Raw genomic sequence first — 25,937 nt, forward strand, 5'->3', positions numbered from 1 at the left:
TATGCAGTGAATTGTAATAAAAACTTTGAAAGAACATATTATTCTATTTTAATGCTTTTCTTCTCATCAATTTGAAAAGGTCTCATCACTGATATTATGTTACCATTTTGTCTTAATATCCAATTTATTTATTATCTTCTCTTATCATCACATAGAATTTACTTTCAATTCAGACATACATAAAGCTGTCAGGCCCCCTGGTGACTTCTATTTCTTACACATGGTTAGATGGTAACACACAAGTGCTAACATACAAAATAGGTAAAAAGTTGTTAATGAACACACAGATTCATTAAGATGTCATCTAAAATATTGAAAATATATTTTCAGTGCACGTTAAACATTTTATTAATACATAATAGTTGCACATAATTTGGGGGTACATGTGATATTTTGATACATACATGTAATGTGTAAAATGTGTATTGATCAAATCAGGGTAATTGAGATAGCCATCATCTGAAACATTTATCATTTCTTTGTGTTAGAAACATTCCAAATATTCTCTTCTGGCTATTTTAAAATATACTAGATATTCTTGTTAATTATAGTTGCCCTCCTGTGCTGTTAGACACTAGAACTTATTCATTTTATCTAATTGTATTTTTGTACCCGTTAACAAACTCCCTTTGTCCCCGCTCACTGTCACACACTTCCCAGCCTCTGGTAACCATCATTCTACTCACTATTTACACAAGATCAATTTTTTTTTAGACACAACATATTAATGAGAACAGGAGACATTTGTCTACCTGTGCTTATCTTACTTCAGTTTACATAATATCTTCTAGCTCTATCCAGGTTTTTAAAGAATTAAAATTGGCCCATTTGTTGTTATTTACTCATCATTATTACAAAATAATGAAGTGAATGTAGTGAAACAGCAGCATCAACTACCATTTATTAACGTACTATTTCCTACTTAAAATTCTATGTCAGAATCTGTGCAAATAGCAGATGTAATCTCTGTAAACACCTGTGGGAGAACATATTTAACCATATTTTGCAAAGCTCTGAGCCTCAACTAGTTTAAATGACTTACCAAATGATATGCATGAAATACCTATAATTATAGAAACAGAAAAAGGAAATAAAGAGGAATGTAAGGAATTAAAATGGAAAGAAACTAGAAATAAGATAGAGATTATTTGTATCTTATTTGAGACATATTTGCTAAACTTCCCCTCCTCTCACACACAGTAACATGTAATCTCTTTTAAATACACATGCATCTGAATAAGAGATCAACATCTTTATTTTAAATCTGAGACGCTTAGATTTTGAGTGTTTAAGATACATGAAAACATGTTGAAGAAAAGACTAGAGAGAGAAAAATATAATCTGACCATTGAATCATTAGAAGTAAAAACATATACATAGCCCTTCCAAAGCTACCTAAATTGTTTTTACATAATTTCGTGTACCTTAATTATGGCATTTGTTAGGGGAGTATTTTCAAAGCATTCAAGCATTCATTAACTATAATTATTATATAGCAAAAATTCCTTTGATCCTTTTTTAATCATTGGAGGATTCCAGAGTAGCAATATTAATTATGACTATAGTTTCCAGAAGACAATCAGGATGTGGGGTAAACATTAACATGGAGAAGCAAAGCCAAGAAGGGAAGGGTCCATGATAAACAGGTGATGGAAGGAGCACTGTACTATGGCTGGGGAAATAGGAAACCCCTAGGAGGAAATGGCAAACATTTGAAAAGAGGACAGACTAAGAAAAGGAGATGTTATTGGCAGGAGACATACTGTGGAATATTCTGAGAACAGAGCCTTTCTTGTATAATGTTTTGACCTTGTAATTGAACAGTGAATACTTTAAGAAGATGTGACATGGACAACACAAGGTGTAAGAGCAGGATTCAATTATAAAAGTATTTTTGTATGTGCGATTTATTACTTTATATGTCATTGGTTTTTTTTTTTTAATTCAATTAAACTTTCTGTATTCCTGAATAACATCTCTAAAGAAATATAGGCAATAGTCTCAGAAAGCAATAAAAACAGTATTTTTTCTTTTCAATCTTCTAATATTAATAGAATCTCAGTAAATAAAAAAAATTATTTTGACTAATAAGGGCAAAGCTGATCATTAAGGGAAAAGAACAAGCTACATATTTGTGGGTTTCTTTGTAAGAGAGATAGAGGACATTGTATTCTATGTTTGCAAATAAAATAAGCAGGAAATTATGTCTGTCAACTCAAATAGTTATTTCTGTAGTAAGACACTATTTGAATAGTTTAAGTATACAGACAGTGACATGAATGCCACATAGAAATGGTCAGACAACACACAAAACAATGAAATAGTATAATCTTTTTTATGTCATTATCATTCAGTGGACTGGCTAGATAAAAAATATAAGTCATATCCTGTCCATAGTATTAAAAATACTATTGCATCTACATCTCTAGTATCTTTAAAAATCAATAAATTTGGCTCCATCCTGTTGGGACTAGATCAAGCTATTATCATGTCTTCAGTTGATAATGGCACAGTATTTTGCAGTGCTTAAAAGCATGAACTCTGCAGTCAGACTAAGTGTGTTGAAACCCAGCTTCATAATTAATTCATTCTGTAGTCAAAGCAAATGAACATTATCCATCAGCTGTGTGACTCTGCAGACATAATTTTGTATCTCTATATCTCATTTTCTACATCCATAAAATAGACATAACAAAGATAAATAACCCTAAATATGTAATTAGTTTTAAATAGTTACATTTTTTATGATACTTTGACCGTATTCCAAAGTTACTATGCTATTATTTCTTTAGATATCAAAAGATTTTCTAAAATGTAACTCAAATCAATTCAGGCTGAAATCCAAAATTTCTTCTACTATTACATGACCCATCTGTGCTTTGATTCTATTCATTATTTAAGCTTCATCCTCAGTCTTCTTTCCTCTAAGCTTTTGCTTTCTCTTCCTCCCTTCTATTCTCCTCTTTCTTCTTGTCTATCTTCTTGTCCTAAAGATGCACCTGTGAGCTGGGAGACAGGGAAGACTCACTGGCCTTAGCACCAGGATAAAATCTGTGTTGCCTGTGTTGTTTCAATACGCTAAGGCTTTATGAGGGCACTCCTCCTTGCCTGAAAAGAGCTTTCAATAGAAAATCCCCCAGAGCCAGTTTTGTAAAAGACACAAAGTCTCTATGGATTCCAGTTTGCAATCTGGCCCTGACTCATGATTCACGAATCATTAATAAACATCATTTAGATCTTTAGGCTAAATTGGTTGAAATTTCGTTTTATTAACAGAAAAAAAGAGGCTAAATATATAGATTAATGAGATGTCAACTATTAAAAAAAACAAGTGTAAGACATAACATTATTGTGAGGCTGAAAGCCAAAGAAATTTACATTTCAGTTACCTGGGGTAAGAAAAATGTCAAACTCTTCTTAGCTGGTGTTGGCTGGCTCAGAGGTTTGAAAAAACAAGACATGAAAAATGTGAATCCTGAAAGTGGTAGAGAGAGCTATTAGGGAGCTTTGGCTTCTAAGGAGGTGATGACAGATAATTTAGGTTTAGGTAGCAAAATGGAAGAATAGAAGGTCCTCATCCTCCTCCCTCACAAAAATTACAAATTTAAGAATTGTTCATGGACAAAAATATCTTTATGCGAGGTCTGAAATGCAAGAGAGAAATTACAGCACTGTGATGGAGCACAGAATGAGAAAAGAAGCATTGAAGAGAGTGAAAGGCAAAGTTTCCCTTGCCCAGGTTATCCTCCTCCCTACCTTGCACAGTACAGCACCAAGAGAGATCCCCTCAGCCCAAGAGTTTCTTCATAAATAAAAGAGGGTATAAAGAAAATGAGGCATAAATGGGATACTGTTTAGGTTTAGAAAAGAAATAAATTTGTCTTTCATAACAACATGGATAAATATGGAGGACATTGTGAAGCAAAATAATCAATTCACATAAAGGCAATTAACACATGATCTTAACCATATGTATGTGGAATCTAAAAAGTCAAACTCGTAGAAACAGAGAGTAAAATCAGCAAAAATGTTGGTTGCAAGAGGGTAAGAGGTGAGGGACTGGAGAGATCTCATCATGGACACAATCTCTTTAGGTGGGAAGAATAAGTATAAGAAGTCTGTTGTACATCATGATGATTAGAGCTAATGATATATTACATATTTGAAAATTGCTAAGTGAGTATGGTTTAGGTGTTCTCATATCCTCAAAATGATCAATATGTGAGGAAGTGTAGCCTGACATATCTATTCCACAACACATATGCATATATATTGTACATCATGTTTTACACCATGAAGATATACAATTTTTATTTGTTAATTAAAGAAAAAGTAAAAGAGTGAGCCTGGCCAAAGATATATACCTGTACACACAAACAGAGAGAGTGAGAGTCAATTCTCATTATTCTCAGTAGCTATATTGTGTAACTAAGAGAGGAGGAAAGAAAAAAGCAGGCAGACAGTTAGGGCAGGTACTCAGTGAAGTTCTTTCAAACAAAAGAGCAGCCTGGGAAAATATAAAGCTGCACGCACAGACAAGCAAGGCCCAATATGGAAATGTTGTCTGTCCTTTGTGTAATACCTCGGGCTCCAGGGAAGAAAAACTTTCCTCCCTTTTTACAGACATGTACACAGTGAGCTCTGTTGAGCGTATTTCTCTCTTTTTTAAAGAAGAGTTACCTGAAGCTGCACAGATAAGGAAAGTTACACAGGCATCTAAATAGATAAGGGAAGTTTCTATAAAAACCTTTTTATTCAACTTTGAAACAGCAACCCTCCAGAATCCCCTTTCAGCTGCAGAGAGCTTTCCTCTTTCACTTACTAAACTTTTGCTCCAACCTCACTTGCTGTCCACATTCCTTGTTTTTCACTGTCATGAGACAAAAAACACTGGATAACACATCAGAAAACAAGACTACTTCATAATCATTGCTATGAACACTGAATTAACAAATACGGAACCATTCATTACTCCTCCTAGAGTTAGGTTTCTACAAGCCTCTAGTCACATTTTTGTAAACCAATCAACATATAATCTTGTTTTGTGGGTAGTTCTGCTTAAAAACATATTATTTAATATATAGTTTTTAAAAATAAATGATTGCACAGATTTTTAATAATTTAAAGCCAGGGGCTTTGGAGGACATTTGCATTATAAGGTTTACTTGGTAGTGTCCTAGGATAATAAACCTGTCTCATCAGCATTGAAAATCTGCTCTTTCACATAATTATTTTCCTGTATAACTCTTAGCAGGCATTTAAAAAATTCTGTAGCTTCCTGATATGCAGAGCCTATCTCAGTTGCAAGATTAAACATATTCGTGCCTTATTGTCTTTTTAAATGTGTAAGCCAGCCAACACCAGGCAAGAATTTGACATTTTTCTTACCATGGTTAACTTTAATGTAATTGTTTTTGGTTATCAGTTTCACAACGATATTGCCTACACCTATTTTTTAATTAGTTGACATCTCATGAATCCACAAGTTTAGCCTCTTTTTCTTCTATTAAAAAACCTAAATTTCAACACATTTAAAGAACAAAGTGGCTTTTATTAATGATTTGTGAAGCATGCAGCATTCTATTTAAAAATAGAAGGCGGCCTGGCAAGGTGGCTCACATCTGTAATCCCAGCATTCTGGGAGGCCGAGGCAGGTAGATCACTTGAGACTAGGAGTTCAAGACCAGCCTGGCCAACATGGCAAAATCGCATCTCTCCAAAAAATACAAAAATTAGCACACCTATAGTCCCAGCTAGTTAGGATGCTGAGGCAGAGACTTTCTTGAACCCCAGAGGTGGGGTTAGCAGTGAACCAAGATTGCACCACTGTACTCCAGACTGGGCAACAGAGCAAGACTCAATCTCANAAAAAAAAAAAAAAAAAAAGGAAAAGGCAGTAACTGTTGTTTTTTTGCAAACTGGGTTGAGCAGAAACAAAGAAACAGAAAAACAAATGATTAATATTAAGTTACTCAGATTACTTTCTTCCTAAGAGTTAAAGCAGAGGGTATTTCTTAATCATATGAGCACAGATTGGACCTTTCCTGATTGTTTCCAGTGAATATCTTATTTTTAGGAAAAACTAGTCTGTTTGGGAATTTCTGTGATTCTTTACAGTTTTCATTTGACTACATGGTACCAGCACAGATGACTCCATTTTGGTTTGGTCTGTTGGGACCTAGTTTAGGAGCTCAGTTCAAAACAATGGCTTCTCATAAGCTTTATTTAACACATATTTTTTTGTACCTTTATCATATACCGTAAAAGCTACTGAAACTTTTTCCAAAATGACTTCATGTACAGCTAAACTTCCTTCTGTTCTAAAGGCAACTGTATTGTTGTTCATCAGCTTTGAACTCACAACCAACAGCACTATAACTCATTTTTGGATGAAGCTCATCTAGCAAAGTTACTTTTTCTATAAGGCACATGATGACTTCTTGCACTTAGAAACACTTGATAGTACTTCAGCATTATACTTCAGGGCCACTTAAATAGTGGGATCCCCAAGAAGAAGGAAAACATGAGGAAAAGTTTGCACTAAATTAAAAAAGGACATTTGTTAGCAGTATAAAAGCTGAAACTAGAAATCAGTGCTTCCTTGTTTGACCTCAGCTGAAAATTATATTCTGACATGTTCATACAATTAATTTCTATAACATTTATTATGATCATGAAAGAAATAAAGTATATATTGCAAAAAAACTTGAATTATATAACAAACTTGTAAAGTCTAATATGTTTTAAATACTTTAGATAATATAAATATAAAAATTATGAAATAAAATTAAACTTAATGTAACATGAATGATGCTAGTATTTTAATACTTTATTCAAAATAGAAAGGCATTATTTAAAACAAAGAACTGAGACATCATCTTTCTTTTCTCAATATATACATATGATATTTTTAAGAACCAACAATTCTGGCATTCAGGCAATCCTGCTGAGAGACAGTCCCCAGAGAAACTTGAGGACCCAGTGTTTCCACCTCCTTAATTGTCCTCTTATTAAGGTATTAGCTCTAAAGAGTTATCTGAACTCAAATCTTCAACCCCCAAAGGCTTCTTTCTCTGACACCATAGGGAGGCCATCACCGCACCAGGACCATGGGGCCTTAGACACCTGAAAACTATTTATAACTGAGCTGATTTGGAAAAGCTGTAAGTCATAAGAGAAAATGTGCCTTCCTCGGTCCAGGTAGATTTTCATCCTGATATGCACAAGACCGCTAGTGAAGTAAAGTAGTGGTCACTTGCTCTTTGATGTCAAAAGCCGGATCTACAATAGGCTGATGGAAGGTTTCACGTCCATAGTCAGAGCAGATAGCCTCTGAAAAACAGGCTTGTGTAAGATTTCTTGGGTCAGCAGCTACTGTTTGGGCTTGTGGGCTTGGAAGGGGGTGCATCTGTATCACAAGCAGTGGTATCTCTACTTTGTTATGAGTTGGGACCAGACTGTAACTTTCATTTAGAATTTTGTGTATGGGCTCTTCTACTTAGTTCAGTGCATCAAATGAAGGCTGAAGAAGAAAATAATGGAAGTGTAGATGTATCAGCTCTATATTCTGAACAAGCTTTAGAAATCCACTATATAAGAGCAATGTTTCCTGCTGCTGAAAGCACTCAGCAATGCATTATGTCATTTTACATTTACAAACACTGTGGGTATACATCTTCTAAGTCTTAATGTAAAGTTCACAAACTTGGTATCTATCCTTGGGTTCAAATTCCAGCTCCATAAATTCATAGAATAGCTTTGAGCAAACTAATTGAACATTCTTAGCTTATTTTCTTATTTGTGTCATAAATATGATTACCCACCCAAAACCTTCCTTAGGTGATAATGTCAGTGCAACTAACATAGTGGTTATTAGCAATTCATGTTGTTTTACATTATTTTTATAAAGAGATGGATACAGGATGTAAGATATAACCAGAGACATCATAATCCATTAAATTATTCCTCCTCAAAAGCATATGTGACTTTTTTCCCCTTTATTTCCTCATTTTGTCCATTTTGTAGTTAAACTAGGAATAAAATGCTGACAATTAAATTTTGTTGGAGGCTGATCCCTAAGCATGTCTCAAAACTTAATATGATAATCAGAAAATTGCTAATGCAATACAGTGTTTGGGATTAGTGTAGACTATAATAAATTTATATACATTCAAAGTAATTTCAAACCAGTTGTCTTCAAATTATATAAAAAAATTTACCAGAAAATAATTATAATTCCTTACCTTTAACTTTTCTCCTTTTCTTTATTCATTTAGTGGAACAACAAGCCAATATATGGGAAGACATTATTTCTGCCAAATGAAAATTTTCAGGATTATAAGGAAGATGGGTATGTAGAAATACAGAATACAGTGTGACAAAATATAGAAGATGGGTAAGCGTAAATATCACAGGAACACCAAGGAGGGGTTTTAAAGATGGCTTGAGATAGTTAGAATAATAATCTCAGAGAATTTGATATGGGAGGAGAGTTTTCTACAATTCTGATTACAATTATTAAGGTTTTAATTTTAATGTTTTTTGTTTGTTTGTTTGTTTGTTTGTTTGTTTTAGGACAGGATCTCACTCTGTCTCCCAGGCTGCAGTGCAAGTGATGCAAACATAACTCATTGTAGCATCGAACTCCTGGGCTCAAGTTATCCTCCTACCTTGGCTTCTGAGTAGCTGATACTATAGGTTCACGACACCACACTCAGCTTATGAAGGGATATTATGTGTGAAAAATATTATGAAAAACAAAGACACACCGTGATCACTTTCTTAAATTGAGTAGGTAACCAGTTATTTATGCAGAGAGATACGGAGAAAGGTATTTTTAATGTTTAGGGAAAAAATGAATATTTTACAAAAAAAGGGAGTCCATATCCTATTTGTAAAGTCCTAGTTTGTATTTTTTTAATAAATGCAATGACAACTTTGCATTGTTTGTATACTTACACTAAATAGTCTAAGTAATACATGAATAAATTGAATACACTCACTGTTAAATAAGTCAAACCATGGTTATATATCTAAATTGTACTCTCTACTCATTTTCATTTATCACTCATTTTACATGCCTACTAAATTGGATATGTATTGTTTTAGATTTTTTTGAGTTTATAAAATTTTCAGTCCAAATGCGATGAAATACAATACATATATGGGAAGGTTTAAATTTTTTGTATATTTCAGTATTAATCAAAACAATTTAATTTCTGCTCATTTTTTATTTGAATAGCTTTTACGTATTTATATAAATATGCCATATTAATTTTAAGTGCTGCTGAGTATAATATAAAAGTACATATATCTTTTAACATTTTTTTTCTTTTATTTTTACTTTACATGTAATAATTGTATATATTTATAAAATACATGATGCTACTTTGGTACTTGTTTACAATGTGTAATGATCAAATTAGGATATTCATCATCTCAAATATTTATTACTTCTTTGTGCCGAGAACATTTAAAATCCTATTTTCTAGCTTTTAAGGTTTTGCTAACTATATTGACCCTACTGTGCTATAGAACACTAGTACTTTTTCCCCTTATATTGTTGTAATTTTGTATCCGTTAACAAGCCTCTCCTTATCTTTCCATTCCCCCATCTTTCCCAGCCTGTAATAACCATAATTCTATTCTCTACTTTTATGAAGTCTCCTTTTATTATTTGGCTACCACTTGAGTGAGAACATGTAGTATTTATTTTTCTGTGCCTGACTTACAATGCCCTCCAGGTTCATCTATGATACCATAATGACAGAATTGTATTGTTTTTTTATGGCTGAATAATATTCCATTGTGTATGTATACCACATTTTTATTATCCCTACATCTGTTGATGGACATTTAGATTAATCCCATATCTTGACTACTGTGAATAGTGCTGCAATAAACATGGGTGTGCAGATGTCTTTTCTTTACAGTGATTTTATTTCCTTTGGATAAATAACCACTGCTGGAATTGCTGGATCATATGGTGGTTCTAGTTTTAATGTTTTGATAAACACCTGTACTCTTTTCCATAATGGCTGTACTAATTTACATTCCTACAAACATTGTGTAAGAGTTCCCTTTCCTCCACATTCTTGCCATCATTTGTTATGATTTTTCTTTCGGGAAATTGTCATTCTAACAGGGTGAAATGATATCTCATTGTAGTTTTGATTTACCCTTCTCTGATGATTAGTGGTGTTTAACATTTTTTCATATACTTATTATTCATTTGTATGTCTTCTTTTGAGAAATGTCTATTCAGATGTTTTGCCCCTTTTTAAATCAGACTTTTTTATCCTGTTAAGTCATTTGAGTTCCTTATTCAGTATATTAGTCCCTTGTTGGATAAATAGTTTGCAAATATTTCCTCTCATCCTACAAGTTTTATCTTCACCCTGATGATTGTTTCCTTTGCTATGCAGAAGATTTTTAGTTCTAGTCCCATTTGCCTATTTTTGTTTTGTTACCTGTATTTTTGTAGTCTTAGCCATAAAATCTTTGCCGAGACCAATGTTCTGAAAGATTCCTCTTATGTTTTATTCTCATAGTTGTATAGTTTCAAGCATTATACTTGAATCCTTAATTCAGTTTGAGTTAAATTTTGTAATAATGAAAGATAAAGATCTACTCTTAATATTCTGCATATAGATATCCAGTTATATCCAACATCATTTATTAAAGAGGATGTCCTTTGTCCAGTATTTGTTCTTGCCATCATTGTGGAAAATAAGTTGGCTATAGACATATGGGTTTATTTCTGGGTTCTCTATTCTGTTCCATTGGTCTATGGATTTGTTTTTGTGCCATTACCACGCTGATTTTGTTACTATAATTTTGTAGATTATTTTGAAGCCAGGTAGTCTAATGTCTCTAGTTTTGTTCCTTTTTCTCAGTGGTTTCTTGACTTTTTACGGTCTTCTGTGGCTACATATGGATTTTGTTTTTAAAAAAATTCTGTGAAGAAATTGATGTCATCATAGGAATTGTATTGAATCTGTAGATTGCCGTGGATATTATAATCATTTTACTAATAGTAATTCTTCCAATTCCTGAGCATAAGATTTCCTTCCATTTTATTTTTGTATGTCTTATTCAATGTTTCTCATCAGTGTTTTATAACGGATATTGAGTTTTATGAAATGCTTTTCCTGTGTCTGTTGAGATCATCACAGGGTTTTTTATTTTCCTTTATTCTCTTGACTTGATGGATTATACTTATTGATTTGCTTATGTCAAATGATTTTTATATTCTTAGGACAAATGCCACTTGATCATGGTGTATTATCTTTTGATGTGCTGTTGGATTCCATTTGATAATATTTTGTTAAGGAATTTTAGAGCTATATTCTTCAAGGTTATTGGCCTATTGTTTTCCTTTTGTTGTTGTATCTTTGTCTGATTTTGAAATCATACTAATACTGGCTTCATTGAATGATTAGAAAGAACTCCTTAATTTTTTGAAATAGAGAAGAAATAGTGTTAGTTATTTAGGAGTTTGGAATAATTTTGCAAAAAAAGCCATTGGTCCTGGGTTTTTCTTTGTTGGGTCTTTTTATTACTGATTCAGACTTGTTACTCATTACTGGCCACTTTAGGTTTTCTATATCTTCATAGTTCCGTCTTAATTGGTTATATATGTCTAGGAATTTATCAGTTTTCTTAAGGTTTTCCCATTGGTTGGTGTATAGTTATTTATCATAATCTGTAGTGGTTATTTGTATTTCTGTGTTACTAGTTGCAATGTCTCCTATTTTTGTTTCTGAGTTTATTTGGGTCTTGTTTTTTTCTTTCTTTCTTTGTGCTCTAATTAATGGTTTGCCTATTTTTTCTTAATAAAATGTTTTTGTTTTATTTATCTTTATATTTGTTTTATCTCTATTTTGTTTAGTTCTTCTATAATCTTTATTAATTATTTTCGTTTACTATTTTTTGGTTTGCTTCTGTCTTGCTTTTCTAGATCTTGAGGTGCATGATTAGGTGGTTTATTTGAAATCTTTCTTTTTTTGATGTTGGTGTATATTCCTATAAACTTCCCTCTTAGAACTGCTTTTGCTATAAACCATAGGTTTCAGTATATTTTTCTAGTTTCTATTCTATGTGCATTCTATTATATTTTCTATTTCTATATGTGTACATATTCTATTTTTATTTATTCTAAGAACATTTTACATTTCATTCTTAATTTTTTATGTACCCAAAGGCTTTTCATGTGCATGTTGCCTAATTTTCATGTATTTATACAGTTTCCAAGTTTCTTTTTATTAATTTCTAATTTTATTCCATTATGATCTAAGTGCATCCTTGATATCTACTTCAGCATATAACTTAATATGATTTTAATTTTTAAAATGACTATTGAGATTTGTTTTTTTACCTAATGTATGGTCTATGCTAGGGACTCTTCCATGTGCTGAAGAAAATAATATCTATTCTGCTTCTGCTGGATGAAATTTTTGGTACATTTGGTTTAAGTTCATTGTTTCTTTGTTGATTTCTGTCTCTATGATCTCTCCATTCCTGACAGCAGGTTACTGAAATCTCCAGCTATTATTACATTGGTGTCTATATCTCTCTTTATCTTTAGTAATATGTCCTTTATATATCTGGATGCTCTGGTGTTGAGTATACATATATATATGCATACATATGTATGTAAATATGTTTGTCATATCCTCTAACTCAATTGGTCTTCTTATTATAATATAAATACTTTCTTTGTCTCTTTTATGCTTTTTTGACTAAAACCTATTTTTTCTAAGTACAGGTACTACCATATACTTTTGGTTTTGTTTGTGTGGAATATGTTTTTCCATCTTTTCACTTTCAGTTTATCTGCATACATAGGTAAAGTAAGTTTCTTGTAGTTAGCATAGTTTGATTTTACTTTTTATCTATTTATCCATTTTATATTTTTGGAGGGGGATTTAGATCACTTACATTCAAGGTTGTTATTGATAGGTGAGGACTCACTCAGTAATTTTATTGTTTCTGATTGTTTTTATAGCCTTTGTTTCTTTCTTCATCTCTTACTGTTTAACTCGGCAGTTTGGTGGTTTTCTGGGCTAATAATGTTTGGTTATTTACTCATTCACTTGTGTATTTGCTCTACCATTGATTTTTATACTTGTGTGTGTTTTCATGATGGTAGATATTATCTTTTACTTCCAGATCCAGGACTCCTTAAGTAGTTCTTATAGGACTTGTCCAGGGATAAATTTTCTAAGATTTTGCTTGTCTCTGAAATACATGATTTCTCTTTCATTCCTGAAGGATAGATTTGCCATGTAGTCTTTTTAGCTGTCTTTTTTTTCTTCCATCCCTTCAAATATACCATCCCATTCTCTCCCTGCCTGTGAAGTTTCTGCTGAGAAATCAGCTAAAAATCTAGGAGACTCCCTCATATTTGACTTGATTTTTTTGTCTCTCACTCTCTCTCTTTTCTTTGAATTATCATTTTAACTATTATTTTCTTTGTGAATATTTTGAGTAATTAAATATTTATTCTATTACGGGAAGTTTTCCAATGAGAATCACTGTATATATTTCTATATGCATATGTAAAAATATTACCTAAGATGTCAATTAGTTTAGCCAGAAATATGATTTTTAATAATAATAATGGTTACTACAAATCTTCCTGTAAAATTTGTGTCAATTTACACTCCTACCAATTGTTCTTAAGAGTTTCTTTATAACTCAAACTTCATTAACTCTTAGTATAATCAATCTTGATATTTTATTTGTTAAATACAGTGTATAATTTGTGTCATATTCATTTCAGTTTTTAATTTCCTGATTGCAAGCAAGAACAAGACCTATTTTAAGTATTTGGATATTTGCATTAATATCTTTGTTAATATTTCTTTCTCTAACTTCTGTACCTATTTCCCATTGGGGAAATGTATCTAAATTGTGTAAAGGGAAGGTTAAATAGAAAGAGTGAAGATGAAAGTGAATAAAGAATATTAGCATGCCGATGGAACCACAAATACAGGTAAAAGCACACCAAGCGTTTATAGGGCAAAAAGGGGAAATACATTAAGATGCATTAGTCCAAGGGGTATATACATAAATTTTTTTTTTTTTTTTGAGACGGAATTTTGGTCTTGTTACCCAGGCTGGAGTGCAATGGCGCGATCGTGGCTCACGGCAACCTCCGCCTCCTGGGTTCAAGCAATTCTCCCGCCTCAGCCTCCTGAGTAGCTGGGATTACAGGCACGGGCCACCATGCCCAGCTAATTTTTGTATTTTTAGTAGAGACGGGGTTTCACGTGTTGACCAGGATGGTCTCAATCTCTTGACCTCGTGATCCACCCGCCTCGGCCTCCCAAAGTGCTGGGATTATAGGCGTGAGCCACCGCGCCCGGACCATAAATCTGATTTTTATTAAAACAGTGTAACATGGAGAAAATCTGGTTACGTTAATTTTCTTCTTCAGGTTAGAGCTCTTTTTCTCTGTATAAGTGCATTGGGGAAGGGTTAACTAATAAAAGAAAAGCTTTATTTGAGCAAGCTTCTTTACGGAATTTTAAAATGGTGAGAGAAAGAGCTTTCAAGTAGTCATATTCAAATTAATGATGATTGTATTTTCTAATGTTGTATATAGAATCATTCCCATCCTCTCTATATTCACAAATATAGACTGTCACTTAATTATGGCAATTCATCACTATGGAACCCTCATATGTCCCTAGCATCGACCATATATTAGGTAACAAAACAAATCTCAATAGTTACTTTAAAAATTAAAACCATATTAAGTTATATACTCAAGTAGATATCAAGTATGCACTTACATCATAATGGAATAAAATTAGAAATTAATAAAAAGAAACTTTGGAAACTGTATAAATACATGAAAATTAGACAACATGCACCTGAAAAAGCATTGGATATATTTAAAAAATTAAGAATGAAATGTAAAATGTTCTTAGAATAAATAAGGGTTCCAGAGTCAGTGTCTGAGCTGGAAACTAGGCCTATCACTTACCAGCTATGTAACTTTATACAAGTTACTTAAACTCTCCTTATCTAAAAAGGTAAATAAAATTTATATGAGTTAATATATAAAATGTTCTCAGAAAAATACCTGTCATAATCAGTGACTACCTTAGAAATCTTACTTATTATATTATTACATAAATATTTAATAATCTTATTTTTTTCTACACCCCTGTTTTTTCCAGTATATGTCCTAATTCAGAAATAACATTCCTTAGACTTTCCAAAGCTTCCTTGACACATGTAGCTGTCTTTATGTTTACAAGACAATACCTATGCTTATAGACACTGAAAGTCAAATAGCCAAATTAAACAGTGACTTTTGATATGAAATTTAAAACAGATTAAGAAGCTAAATTATGTTTCATAATTTTAATTCAACATTGAAGTCCAGTCTGCTATACATATTCCAAACCAGACTACTTTGTACTCTGACTTAAGGATTATTTATTTTTCCTAATCATAAAGACCCTATACACTACAAACACCTATAACAGTAAAGAGAGTGTCTGATGAATATTATCAATTGTGTTTCTAAAAAGAAGAAAACAAAACAAACACATAAACAAAAAGAACTGGCTGTTAGAGAAGATGACTTTCAAAATGTTGTTCTAACAGTGCCCTTTTTGAGGTAGAGTAACTCTGTAATAATATATGACTTTCAGATAATTAAATACTTTCTTTCTAAATATTTACAGGCATTGTAATTTCTTCACAGCCTACAGTTCTCTGTACTTTAACTTTCTTAACTTACCAGATTTTAAAATATGTTATTATTTTGTTTGCTTTTGAGGAAAAATTTATGAAGAGAAAGTAAAAATATTTGACCCTTGTTATGTCAACATACAATAAGACCGATGCCCATCCATCAACCTTTATTCTTATTGGCATTCCTGGGCTGGAAGCTGCTCACATCTGGATCTCCATCCCCTTTTGTGTGGTCTACCTGTTGGCCCTACTGGGAAACTGCTCTCTTTTGTTTATCATCAAGACAGAGCCCAGTCTCCACGAGCCCATGTACCTCTTCCCCTGCATGCTGGCTGTAGCTGATGTTGTGTGTTCTACAGCTGTGCCCAAACTTCTCAGTCTCTTCTGGTTCCATGATGGAGAGATCCGCTTTGAAGCCTGCCTCACTCAAGTGTTCCTGATTCACTCATGCTCTACCATGGAATCTGGCTTCTTCCTGGCCATGGCCTTTGACCGATACATGGCCATTTGTAATCCATTAAGACATTCAGCTATTCTGACACACGCTGTAATTGGGAGAATGGGCCTAGCTATTGTACTCAGGGGCATAGCACTTCTCAGTCCTCACCCTTTCCTATTACGTTGGCTTCCCTACTGCAGAACCCATATCATTTATCATCACACCTACTGTGAGTTCATGGCCCTCATCAGGATTGCCTGTGTGGAGAAAAAAATTTGCAGAGCCTATGGCCTCATTGTTACCTTCCTTACTGGCGGGGTGGACTTTATATTGATCATTTGCTCTTATGTCCTCATACTCCACACCATTTTCCAGCTCCCAACCAAAAATGCCCTACTCAAATCTTTGGGCACCTGTGGCTCCCATGTCTGTGTCATCTTAGTGTTCTATACTCCAGCCTTCTCTTTTCTCACCCACAGGTTTGGGCACCATGTGGCTCCCCATGTTCACATATTTGTGGCCAACATCTATCTTCTTGTCCCACCCAGGGTAAACCCCATTATCTATGGGGTAAGGACAAAAAGGATATGGGACAGGTTCTTTAAAGTTTTCAGTTTTTCAAAGCCTCTAACTGAATCATTTTTGCTGGTGAGAGATAACTGAACAAAACTTTGCATTATCTTCGAATGTAAGATCTTTCTATTAAGGCACTCATTTAATAATCAGACAGCTAAGATATTTCTGTGGAAAGTAACTTATTCAAACATAATTGTTAAACAGATATAATTATAGATTGTCTATGTACATTAGATTACCAAGTACAGGGATTACTTGACATTTAAATCTTGTTAGACTGTTTGAAGTTAATAATTTGAATAATATGACTGTCACACAGTGTATTTCAAAGTTTCAATTGGCATATAACCATCTGAATCTTGCCATTATAGAAGATATCAATCTGAACGTCTTAGGAAACCAGATTAATAAAAGAAGAGGAGAGTTTGGGTCATGAGGCAGAGGAAAGGGAAAAAAAATGAAGAGGAGGCTACGAGAAAATCTGACTTTGAACTGTGTCTTTTTTTGGATTATTTCGACAGCACTTTGGAGTTTATTCTAAAATGCTGCAATTATTTTTCAACTTATTCCTACATTGTTTCCCCTTTCTCCTTTTTAAAGGAAATCTTACTTTATTATCAACTCTTTCTGATTTATGATGACCAATTAAATTTGCTTAACAAAATGTATAATGATAAATTTTATTCATTTTTCATGTGTCAATCAAAATGTTTTAATGTTTTCAACTGATAAAAGCCTAGCATCTCTCTCTGAAATCTTAAACATTGACAATATCAAGATCATGTATTTTACATATAACATAAAATATTCACTTTGAGCTTATCAGCCACAACATTTGGCTACTTAAATTATATGACTCTACATATTTTATATTCTCATGATATTTTCTTCAGATCTAAAAATATATTACATATTCACTATTCTGTGTACAGATACGTCAAAAAGTTTCAAAAGGAAGAAATATTTTTATATAATGCCTATTATCCTTCCTTATGATGTCCAGAATTGTGTTGCTTATTTCAATCATAGCAGGCTTTTTGGCTAAGGTATATAAAAGTTATGACATCATTATGTTGAGACGGATCTATTACTAAGGGAGAACTCTATGAAAATGTTATTTTCTCAAAACAAAGCAAAAAATTCATGGGGAATAATTAGAGACAAAAATAATAATAGTAAGAGACTTTTAAAATTGACATGATATATAATCATAGATCTTTCTTTGACCATGTATGTCTTATCATAAGATTTACTTTTTTTGTTGTTTGCCACAGTTCATTCTTGACTGAAGTGCTTTCTCAAGTATACAATACAGCACTTTCTTGAGAGTCTTTTGGTGATCACTTTTCTGTTATATGTTCATCTAAGGTTTTCTTTATTTTACCCTCATTCCTAAATGAAATTTTTCTAGCTACATAATTCTACTTTCAGTTATTACATTCTCTTAGCCTTTTGAAGTCATTATCTATAATCTTCTGAAATGTATCTTTGCTCTTAATCAGTGTATAGTGTGCCAAAGTATCATGAATTTGTAGGTAATTATGTTTTCTCTGTGAATGCTATTAAATCTTGCTTTTTTTTTGGTGTATGCAATTTCACATGGATAATCTTACAGGCATAGAGTGATACAACACAGACAAAAGTCTACATACTGTATGAGAGTCTTTTCATGTAAACTAGAGAAGGAGAAACTGATTATTAGTAATTGACCACTGTAAAAATATTTTAGTCAAGTACTTCACCCCTCAAGCTACAAATTTTGAAGAGAATAGATATTTATTAAGCAGGTTCAAAGTTTTTTACTGTATGTTCTGTATGCATAATCACTTAACCCTTTCAATACTTTGGGGGGTTAATTTTCATAAAAATCCAGATAATAAGTAGCTTGGCACACTCATATTTGGTGGGTTACTGAATAGAGAATCTGGGATTTGAAGTCTGTCTAGCTCTAAAGAAATAACTTTTCTGTAATCTCACAACTATTTCATAAACAACTGAATGTCATTGAACGGGGCTTTCAGGAACACAGCTGCTCACAGACTCAAGTGCCAAATTGTTACTACTGTTCATACCATCTTCCATGACTACCCTCATTTTAGATTCATTTAGTCAATGTTTAATTACTAACTAGAATTCGCTGGAAATACAATGATATTTAAGGCGAGGTTTGTAATCAGTTGCAGGATCTCAATGGTGGACACACAAAAATATAACCTTTCTTTCCCATATGATTTCTAAAGAAATTGAGATAAAATAAATTGATGAAAGATGAATCCAAGATATAATACTTCTTAGTGATTAAAATTATTGTAAAGGACTTTGTTTGGGTTGAGAGCCAGTGAACACTGTAACTGAACCCCAGAATTAGGCATATATTTCTCATAAGAACGGGAACACTTACCACATGGTGGAGCATGAGGAAACACATATAACTTCTTTAGAAAGCCCTAGTACCGAAAAGGTGTGTGTGTTTGAGGGAAGGGGCACTTAATTAAACATACTTAGTTTATTCTTGCCAAATTTGCAAATCTATTACCTTTCTCAGTATTCTTATTATTCTCCCTTGCACATATTGAATCAGGGTGTAGAGAACGGATGGGATTTATAACTTGAAAATAAAGAGTGTGGGGAAACATTTTGCTCCAACAGTTTGATAAAGTTGATTCAAACACATAGAAAGTTCTTTTCAGTATAACATATAACATTTATATGGTGCCGGCATTCCACTAGTCAATTCTGAATTTTTAGATCCCTTAACCTCAGTAATTCCTGCTGCAAACTGACAAGGTTTCTAATATTGATATGCTTATTTTACAAATAAAAAACAGAGACACAGATAAATTAGTTGATTTTTCCACAATTGTGGAGATAGTAAAGGTGAAGCCAGGATTTGAACCTAAGGTGTTTGACACTAGATTTACTTTCTTACCCACTATACTATATAAGAATGGTAATAGTTCCCGAATATAAGACATCAGGTATATCAGGTAAGTAAAAACAAAATTTGCTGTGGGTTAGGCCAAGTCAGAGGGGTGTGTGTGTGTGTGTGTGTGTGTGTGTATGTGTGTGTGTATAGAGGAATATAGGCAGTGGCATTCAGCTTTGGGATGGCCAACTCTGCAAGTAACTACTTCTCTTTCTAAAGATCTTCCTAATATTTCTTTTTGACAGTCAACTGATCATTATTAATCAACTTTAAACTTTCTGGAATGATAGTTCTTAAAATTTAGAATGTTTGAAGCCTCTTAAAAATAAGACATTGCTTGGATCTACTCTAAGGCAATCAGATTCAAAATTTCAGTGGTGGTTTCCATAACTTCTGCTTTTCAACAATCATCCTAATATCTATGATTCACTGGTTCACAACCCAGCCTTGGAAAAATAGGTTATAGGATGTTGCCAATGGTTACAGATGCCATTGTACATAAATGCTACAGTATTCTTTAAAATTTCCACCAGGGCTTCTTCTTTTTATTTAGCATGTATACATTGGAAGACCACTGCTCTCAAAATTTTGTTGCAAAAAAAAGCATACAATAAAAAATACTCACAATTTTCTTGGACTGATCAAATAGTTAAAATCACAGAGCAACCAACTAATTCTAATCTAAAAGAAGATAGGCAACTTCAAGAAAAATGGAACATGATCCCTAGCTTGTTAGGGGAGGCTGTCAGATTCTACAAAAGCCAGCAAAAAGGATTTACCAAAATTTTAAAGCAAATTGCTTAAAGTGAAGTGTAAATTTATGTGAGAATATAAAATAGGAAATTCATTCCCACTCAGGTTATCCTCCCTAGACTTCTACCAGGTAATTGTGAGAAAGACTGGAGGCAGGACTGCCTGAAAAAGCCTTCATCGTGGAACAGACCTGGTAGAGGGAAATAGCAGCAACAAAGGTTGGTAATCACACTTCACCCAGTTCCTTCTTTCTCCTCCTCCTTGAGGATCAATTGCCTTCAGCCGCTGGGGGCACAGTACATATATGTGAAGACCATTGCTGCTGAAAGGAGTAGAAACAAATCCTGTAACCACAGCATGAATCAGGATCATCGGAAGTCTCCTGCAGCTTGGGGAGGGGCAGAATCACTCGCTGAGAACTTTTCACCTCCAAGACCCAGGAACATGGTGTCAGCCTCAGATTGAGGCTGAATCAATACGACGGAATAAATGAATAGATAAACGACGAGTTCAGTCGCACAACTGGTGTCCAGGAAAAGTCTATAATTACATAATTACAGTGTGTAATTATAATGCTTATAAATACCAGTATAACTGATTTTTTAATAGATTTTCAAGCTCTGGGTGTATTGTTAACGAATACATATACCCCCTTAAGAATATTTGACATTATATTTTCCATTGTAATAACAATAGGTCGATTTTCATTTTTTTTTTCTAAAGTGCATTCTAGGTAATATGTGTCATGGGATGGCCTAGAAAGAGAATCCTGACACCAATCTTGGCTTCAAGTTTCAAATGAGTATTTGTTGATTAAAAACACTGAGAGGTTTTGCAATAAATATTTTCCAAACTTCATTACCACATTTTTTCTTGAATCTTTCTACTTATGATGTCAATAATGTCACATGGACCTGAAGAGCACTGAATTATATCACATTAAACTAAACTTTCATTAAAACAAAGAACAATAACAACAAAAAACACTTAGAACATCACTTGGACTTTTGACATTCCATAAAAGTAAAATTTCTCTAAGAGATGGCAAAAAAAAAAAAAAACCCACATAAACAATATTGTTTGGAAAAGAACAGTTTGTTTTCAAACAACTATCAGTAAGTGAGATTTTATAAAAACTTGTCCACCAAATAAAAAAAATACAGTATGTCTTTTTTTTTTTTTCTTCCAAAAGAAGGCTACAAATTTACCAAGATTTCTAAGTTTCTGCCATTCTTTTTACGGTGGGAGACCTCCAGCTCTTTTCATGGCTATCATATTAACTATCAATTTTATAACGTCCAACATTATTATGAGAAAGACAAAAATAACATTATTTTTGATCATCCAGGTATATGGAAAATCCTCCAATGTTTATTGTATAAAACCAGCACTCATTGGGATGACTCAATATTTTTCTTTAAACTCAGCATGTAGAAGACTTTATAGTGTTTTGTTTGTTTGCTTGTTTCTGGTTTTTCATTTGAATTTTCTTTAAACTGACTATGACTATTATATGCTCAGTCATAAAGGATGCAGAACAAAGTGTTCACATTCTTTCATATTAGGTATCTGAATCATTTCCAAATAATGGAATGTTAGAAAACATTCTTATCTATCCATTTGACATGAACTTAACTTTCAATCTCTGGGTAGCACTGGCCAAAATGATCACATTTTTCAGTCCTCCCCTAAGATGGTCCTAAATACTGTCCAAATGTTCGATTTTTACTTTGGACATAGAAAATTAGTGCCACTTTCATTGTAAATATGATTATTTATGATATTGAAAAATAATCAATCTGATATTTATAAATGAGCTATGTTTCATTTATTGGAAAACATTTTCAGCACTTGCGCCCTAATCTGTTTTGTTCTGACACCATAAATTACAGGGTTGACAGCAGGTGGAATGACTACATAGAAATTAGCCAGAAGGGTGTGGACAAAGCGAGGTATATTCTGACCAAACCTGTGGGTCATGAATGAGAAAAATGCAGGGGTATAGAAACTCAACATGACACACACATGAGAGCCACAGGTGCTGACTACCTTGAGTCGTGCACCACATGAACAGAGTCGAAATAAAGCATGAAGAATCTGTACGTAGGAAATGACAATTGCTATGATGTCAAGGACCAGGATACAGATGGCACATAAGCCATAGATGATGTTGGTCCTGATGCTGGCACAGGACAGGCGGGCAATGTCCATGTGCTCACAATAAGTGTGAGGAATAGTTTGGTGTCCACAGAATGGCAGCCTTACGATGAGTAGAACAAAGGTTATGGCAAAGGCGAAGGTTCTCAGAAGAATGACCAGTGCTATAACTGACACCATCTTGTTTGTCAGCACCAACGTGTAGCGAAGAGGGTCACAAATGGCCACATTGTGATCATAGGCCATGGTCACAAGCACAGCTGATTCCATGCTAGTGCACAGGTGGATGAAAAACATTTGGGTAATGCATCCTTCAAAGGAGATTTCTTGCAGGGTAAACCAGAAGATGCCAAGCATTTTAGGGATGGTGGATGTAGACAGGCCCAGGTCAATAGATGACAGAATGGCCAGGAAGTAGAACATGGGCTGATGGAGACTACTCTCAGTCTGAATCACAAAAAGAATGGTGATATTCCCAAGGACAGCTGTCAGGAACACAGCAAAGAAAAGAAAACCAATCCAGAGATACATATTTTCCAACCCAAGAATTCACAGGAGAAGGAAAGAGTAAGGATGAAATAGAGTGGTATTCCTTAATGCCATCCTTCTAGGATGGGTCTATATATCATATACTAAATGTCTCTTATTCATTGAGTGGTTTTATCCTTGTTTAGTGCACAGAGAAAACAGAAATTAGTGAAACTAATATCTACCATACTTCTGCATTATGGAGGCTTGAAAGTACGTACAATTTAATGGTAATATGCGGCCCAAAGATTTCAATGTACTTCATTAGATCCATTCAAGTAAATTCAACATTTTAGTTCAACAAACATTAGTTATCTACCATCTACATACGAGCTTATATGCTGAGACTGACTGCAAAAGATGAACGAAAGAAGGTGTATTTCCTGATGCAACACGGTGTTAGTGTTAGCAGCTGTAACAGTTACACAAATCAGCAATGTAAAATTATACAATATTGGTGAGATGAAATTGTTCCCTTAGATACACAAAAGATTCTCCTGAAAATATTTAACATTATTTTATGGACAAACTTTTTAATTCATAAATATATACATAATGAACAAATAATTAGACACATGATTTAAATATGATTAGACCCATTATAGTTCACATTTATGAACCAAGCTTATATAATTCACTCTTCAAAGAAACCACAAATGTATCATGCTGGTACATTCTAAGATGATTTTGGATGTGTGCAGCTGTTTCATTGTTTAAGTCTGCAAGTCCATTTCTCATTCCACAGTCATGTTAAAAATTCTCCTTTGTTGCTGATGCCCATATTAGAGAGGAACAATGCCTTGAGGTTTCATTAATTAAACCTCTTACTCTGGATAATCCTCTCAAGATAATCTCGCTGTGGGTCTGCTTACAATGGAATGCACATATCCCTCTTCATTTCAGATCTGATAATATTTTTTCCCCATTTATTTATTTTATTGCATTTTAGGTTTTGGGGTACATGTGAAGAACATGCAAAATTGTTGCATAGGAACACACGTGGCAGTGTGATTTGCTGCCTTCCTCCCCATCACCTACATCTGGCATTTCTCCCCTTGCTATCTCTCCCCAACTTCCCACCCCCCACCGTCCCTCCCCTATTACTCCCCAACTGGCCCCAGTGTGTAGTGCTCCCCTCCCTGTGTCCCTGTGTTCTCATTGTTCAACACCCGCCTATGAGTGATAATATTTCTAAATGTCTTTCTGCTAACAACTGTCAAGAAAGAAACAGATTTACAAACATGAACACATGGAAACATTAAGATTCAAGTTTATGAAACATCACATTGTTGTCAGGCAAAGTGTGTCAATTTGTACACATCATTTCTTGATAGTGAGTTTGGCATTTGTCTCACTACATTGTGTTGACATGATGAATCTCATCCTTATAAAACTAAGCACAATATGATCAAGAACTCTTTCTCTTTCACTAATGTTTGTATGTGTGTGCGTGCGTGTGCATGTGTATATCTTGGAAGGGTGCACTGCAGCTTGGGTCTTGGACAAATTTCTTAAGAAACTCTAGAGTGTAGACATTGATCCAGGTATAGGAAAGAGAAAAGGAAATTGGGTTAAGATAATTATTCCAAAACAAACAAATTGGGAAATATAAAGGAATTCTCAGAAAAAATAAAGCTATTTAGAAAACTGTTCTAATTTCCTCAGGGGTGACTACATGCAAGATGTGGTGTTGAATTGAGGAGACAGGTAAAGGAGATGCAACAGAATTCTATATTCAGATTTCTTCTTTGTGAGTTTGATTTATCTATCTTAACGGGGCCTAGTATATGAAAATGAAATAATGTTTAGAAAATAACACTAGGAATTGAGTCCAAGTATTGTTTCTCATTGCCATGTCATATTGATTAAATCATTTTTCTTCTCTAAGACACCTCCCCTATGAAATGACAATAAAATACCTACATTGCAAGAATTTTGCAAGTTATTTCTGACTCAAAATCGCTCATCACAAAAGTGTATTACAGTTACTGGTTATCCTATTGATAAGAACATGACAAAGTAAAAAGCTATCATGAACTTGCTTATGCAGCTTGTCAGGTAATCCTTTATAGAATTTAGAAGACATTCAATCCTGGTGCTCACTTTATCTTCATATAAATATTTTGGTAGCATGTATAATGCATATAATCCAGTGCAAATGATTATTCTTATCATTGGACATTTACACAGAAATTGCATTATACATTTGGAAACTTCACCATTGAAAAATGATCGAGACTAACTTCTGGTGGAGAAAGGTAGCATGTAATTTGTTCGTGTTTTACTGGAGGGGGTAATTTATTAATGGTTTAAGGTAACTTGAACATTGTTTTTCTCACCATGTCAAACATGGGCCTGGGCTGGGGCCATTAATCTAATCTTTAGATTAATTTAAAAGAAATTGAAGGAGAGAGAACAGTGAGAAATAGACAGAAGATGTGAAGAGAAGGAACTCTTATAGATTGTTGCATGGCAGTGAAGAGCTCTAGTGCACAGAATGGCAAAAGTGTCAAAAGAAGTAAGAGCTTCACACAGAGATTGTGTTAGATGTATAAGAAAGAACTGAAGGTAGTAGTTGCTCAAGTGTATATGAAATTATGCCAACACATTCTTACAGTAAGCTCCCTTATCCATTTCCCTCAGTGAGGAGGTTTTCTGTTCTTCCCCCTATTTTGTCACCTTCTGCTCTTTTTGTTGTTCTCAGCCACAGATCAGAATCAGTACTTCCAAAATGTTACCTACCAGGAAAGGTTCCTGGAGAAGTAAGCAAATCGCCCTTCACATTCTGAATTCCATTTGCTCTGGAGGGTGGTGTTTTGTACTGTGGTCACAACATCCAGAGTGAGA

The 25,937-nt window shown here is 33.7% G+C and overlaps 2 protein-coding genes across 2 annotated transcripts; one reads left to right on the plus strand and one right to left on the minus strand.

The window, feature by feature from the left end:
• The first annotated feature begins 7,205 nt into the window (after positions 1–7,205).
• Positions 7,206–17,139, plus strand: LOC108307438 (olfactory receptor 52D1-like). Its single transcript, XM_017532804.2, has 2 exons — positions 7,206–7,239; positions 15,797–17,139. Exon 2 carries the CDS (start codon positions 15,839–15,841, stop codon positions 16,811–16,813), a length of 975 nt encoding a protein of 324 aa, XP_017388293.1. The 5' UTR covers positions 7,206–7,239; positions 15,797–15,838; the 3' UTR covers positions 16,814–17,139.
• A 4,892-nt stretch (positions 17,140–22,031) lies between these two features.
• On the minus strand, positions 22,032–23,340 carry LOC108307439 (olfactory receptor 52E1). Its single transcript, XM_017532805.2, has one exon. The coding sequence runs from the start codon at positions 23,091–23,093 to the stop codon at positions 22,230–22,232; it is 864 nt and encodes a 287-aa protein (XP_017388294.2). The 5' UTR covers positions 23,094–23,340; the 3' UTR covers positions 22,032–22,229.
• Positions 23,341–25,937: the final 2,597 nt, after the last annotated feature.

The sequence above is a fragment of the Cebus imitator genome, unplaced genomic scaffold, assembly GCF_001604975.1.
Source record: "Cebus imitator isolate Cc_AM_T3 unplaced genomic scaffold, Cebus_imitator-1.0 Scaffold79, whole genome shotgun sequence".
In the NCBI taxonomy this organism is placed as follows: domain Eukaryota; kingdom Metazoa; phylum Chordata; class Mammalia; order Primates; family Cebidae; genus Cebus; species Cebus imitator.